Genomic DNA, 3,163 nt, shown 5'->3' with positions numbered 1-3,163 from the left:
GAAAGCCTGGGTGCAGGCTGGCAGCCCTGGGAGCTCCGGCTGCAGGTCCCAGCCAGAACCCTGCAGGTCCTCATGGGGTGGGTTTCTGCGTTTTTAGTATTTCTTGCTATTCATGCACTTCACAGCAAGTTTCCTTCGCGTCTCAGCAATCCCCATTTGTGCTTTGGTGCAGAGGAAAGGCCCCATCCACTGCTCTGACCCAGGGGTGCCCAGGCCCCCCACTGGGACCCCAGCAGGGCAGCTCCCGTGCAGGGCCCCGACCGTGCCCGAGCAGAGGCAGGGGGAAGGATGGCGGCTGGATCCAGCGGGGTCCGGTGCCCCGGCAATGCAGGGGAGACCTGCCACGCAGCTGTGAGCCTGAGACAGATGGAAGCTGACAGGCTTTTTCCGAACTGAAATATTTATGGGGCGAGAGCCACGTGGCTGGTCCCAGTGGCCCCAGGTCTGGCTCCCTGGATCTGCTGCAGCGGTTCCTGGGCAGGGACAGATCCAGGCCACTGAGAGCAGCAAGGGGGCCAGGGAGGAGCTCAGCCAAAGGGGAAACCTCCCAGCTCCAGCATGAGAGGGCTGCAGAGCTCCTGTTCTACCCCCAAATGCTTTCCCAAAAGCTGCATGATCCCACCAGGGTCAGCACATCGGTGCCGCAGAGGGGTGAGGGGGGGCACCCCCAGAGCCACAGCTCTGGGCACTGCGCTCCTGCTGCCGGACCATCCCCGGGGACTGACAGCCTGCATCAGCATCACCCAAAAGGCTGGGATTTGGGATTTTTCTTTTTTTTTTTTTACTGCAGTTTTTTCCCCTCCTCTCTCTCTCTCTCTCTCCTTCTGGCCTATTTTTGTCTTTTGCAGGGGCTCAGGAGTTTTCCTGAAACAGCTTTTCCGAAGGAGGCTACTCTCAGATGGACGGTCGGTGGGAAAGTCTTCGCTTCCCCCCCTCCATCGCTCCTCCTACACGCCCCGCACTGCTGCTGCTGCTCGGAGCTGCAGCCGCTTTTTGGAGCATGCAGAGGAATACAGTACCCGAGGGGGGATAGAGGATTAAAAATAGCCCCTTGCAGCCTACTGGGGCCCTGCTTCTCCCTGAGGGAGCTATGGCCAAATGGGTTAGGTAGGACCTACTTTGATCCCCCTGCGCTCAGTGGAGACCTTTTTCCCATGACCCTGTTTGAAGATGCTGCCTCCCCGTGAAGAAGAAGAGGGACGACTCCGTGGATCAACGGGGTGGGCTGCCACCGAACCCCTTCGCCGCCTCTGGGGTGGTAGCTGGCACATGAGGGAAGGACAAACATCCTGTGCTGCTGAATTACTGATGGGGACCCCCCCAGCCCCAGCAGGGGCATGGGGGGGCAGGCGGGCAGCAGAACTGGGCATGGACCATGGGCAGATTTGCCTGGCACGCGGCGGGGCGGAGTGCGGTGCGCTTACCGATGTTGGGGTGCTTCAGGAGGCGGCAGATCCGGGCTTCTCGTTCCAGCTTCTGGTGATCTGAAAGAGGCAACAGCCCTAAATTAGGGTCTGGGGAAAGGGAATAAACCGCTCTCAGCCCCTGCCACGCTCTCTCGGAGGAGCTGCCAGCATGGGAAACCTGGGGGTGATGAAGCCTTTTTTTTTTGCTAAAGAATAACAGTTGTGGGGACACTCTCAGCATTGGGGTCTGATGGACCGTGTCCCAACAGGGATGCAGCCCCCAGCCACCCCCCCAGGCACTGATCCCCTGGGCAGTCCTGGGCTGAACAAGTCCCCATCACCTCCCAGATATCCCGGAGCTGCCTTGGGTTATCACTGCCAGCAGCACCCGCTCGGTTTTCTCTTATTCAGCCAAGCCGAGGCAATCAGTGAGGACATTTCTGGCCCCGAACAGTAGAATCTGAACAATCCAAGATGGAGCCGACCGGTGGGAGACGCCAGGTTTGGTTATCCGCTCTGCTCCCCCTCTCCATCCCCAGCTGTTTCACATCAGGTCTTTACTCTCCCACACTGCAAAACCCAGGCTCTGAAAATTTGCTTTTCTCTGGTGCCTGGCTCCAAACAGGCAGCACAGGTCCCTGTCCCTGGCTTTTGCCAGGCTCAGGGATGTGATACCATATAGCTCTGTGTAAAGCAAGTTGAGCTGAGCCAAAAAAGCCTCCATCCTGGGGCAGCCCAGAATGAATTCTCAATTAGTTTTGTTTCTTTTTCCCTGCCTCTGCACTTTTCTGCCTCCTTATACCTGACCCAGCCCCGCCGTGCGGAGGTGCCTTGTCTGGAGGCATTCCGTGCTAGCCGGAGCCCAGCAGCCGGGAGAAGAGAGGATATAATTAGGGCTGCTCGTCTCTCGGTGCTATCGCTGCTACCTTGCAGGTTCACACCCCAGAGTCTCACTCCGCACTGAAGCAAACCTGGGTGTCTCCGACCGCTGAGACGTGACAGCGACGCAGCCCCTTCCCCGTGGGGGCTGGAGCCTCCCCCAGGGTTCAGTGTCCCTCGTCCAGCGACTGCAGGGCTCGGCGTGGGCGAGTTACCTCGGGGCTTGGGGTGGGTTGTGCAGCCTGTGCTGGGATCTGCAAGCCAAAGGCTGGGAGAGCCTCGGTGGCCTCATTCAGCTCCCCATGGTGTTCCCCCTGATGGGGACAGCCTCCCCAGGGCGGTACGGGGCGAAAGGGAGAGATCGGGGTTAAGGCTGTTGCTTTTTTCAACCAAAATCCATTGTGGGGTGGAGGACAGGGACGGGGTGGAGGCATAGTGTGACCAGTGGGGAAAACACTCACCGGGGAACAGGGAACATGCTTTCTTCTCCCTTTTCTGTTCCTGCCTGACAGCGATCTTAGGTGGGTCACTGATTGTCACTCTCTGCCTCAGTTTCCCCACCTGCAGCATGGAGGCTGGGGTCAAACAGCCCATGGGGAAGCCCAGCATTGCTGGTGTCCAGTAAAGTTCCTTTCCTTGCTTAGAAGAGGCTGGAGATCACAGGAAAGGGAGGGGAATATGACCCCAAGTATAGAGCAGGTCCCGGCACCGCTCTGTGTGTCTGCACGCCGCTGCCAGCCGAGCCTTTGGCTGCACAGGGGCGAGCGTGGCCACTGGCGGGGTGCAGGAGGGTGCCCCGTCCCTCCCCACCACGGAGCTGCCCGGCTCAGCTCTGGCTCCCCAGCTGAGCGGTGGGGGCAGCCAGCACCCGCCGCCCC

The 3,163-nt window shown here is 59.7% G+C and overlaps 1 protein-coding gene across 4 annotated transcripts in view; it reads right to left on the bottom strand.

Annotated features, from left to right (window-relative positions):
* CAMK2A (calcium/calmodulin dependent protein kinase II alpha) overlaps nucleotides 1–3,163 on the bottom strand; it is a 34,986-nt gene that overhangs the window by 19,592 nt on the left and 12,231 nt on the right. For all 4 annotated transcript variants that reach the window (XM_035890799.1, XM_035890787.1, XM_035890793.1 and 1 more), the window contains exon 3: nucleotides 1,425–1,484. In XM_035890799.1, the coding sequence (XP_035746692.1) occupies nucleotides 1,425–1,484 (60 nt within the window). The remainder of the gene's footprint in view (nucleotides 1–1,424; nucleotides 1,485–3,163) is intronic.

This window comes from Egretta garzetta, unplaced genomic scaffold (genome assembly GCF_000687185.1).
Source record: "Egretta garzetta isolate BGI_Z169 unplaced genomic scaffold, ASM68718v1 scaffold270, whole genome shotgun sequence".
In the NCBI taxonomy this organism is placed as follows: Eukaryota; Metazoa; Chordata; class Aves; order Pelecaniformes; family Ardeidae; genus Egretta; species Egretta garzetta.
Note: the sequence above shows the minus strand (reverse complement) of the source record. Positions and strands in the feature narration are given on the sequence as shown.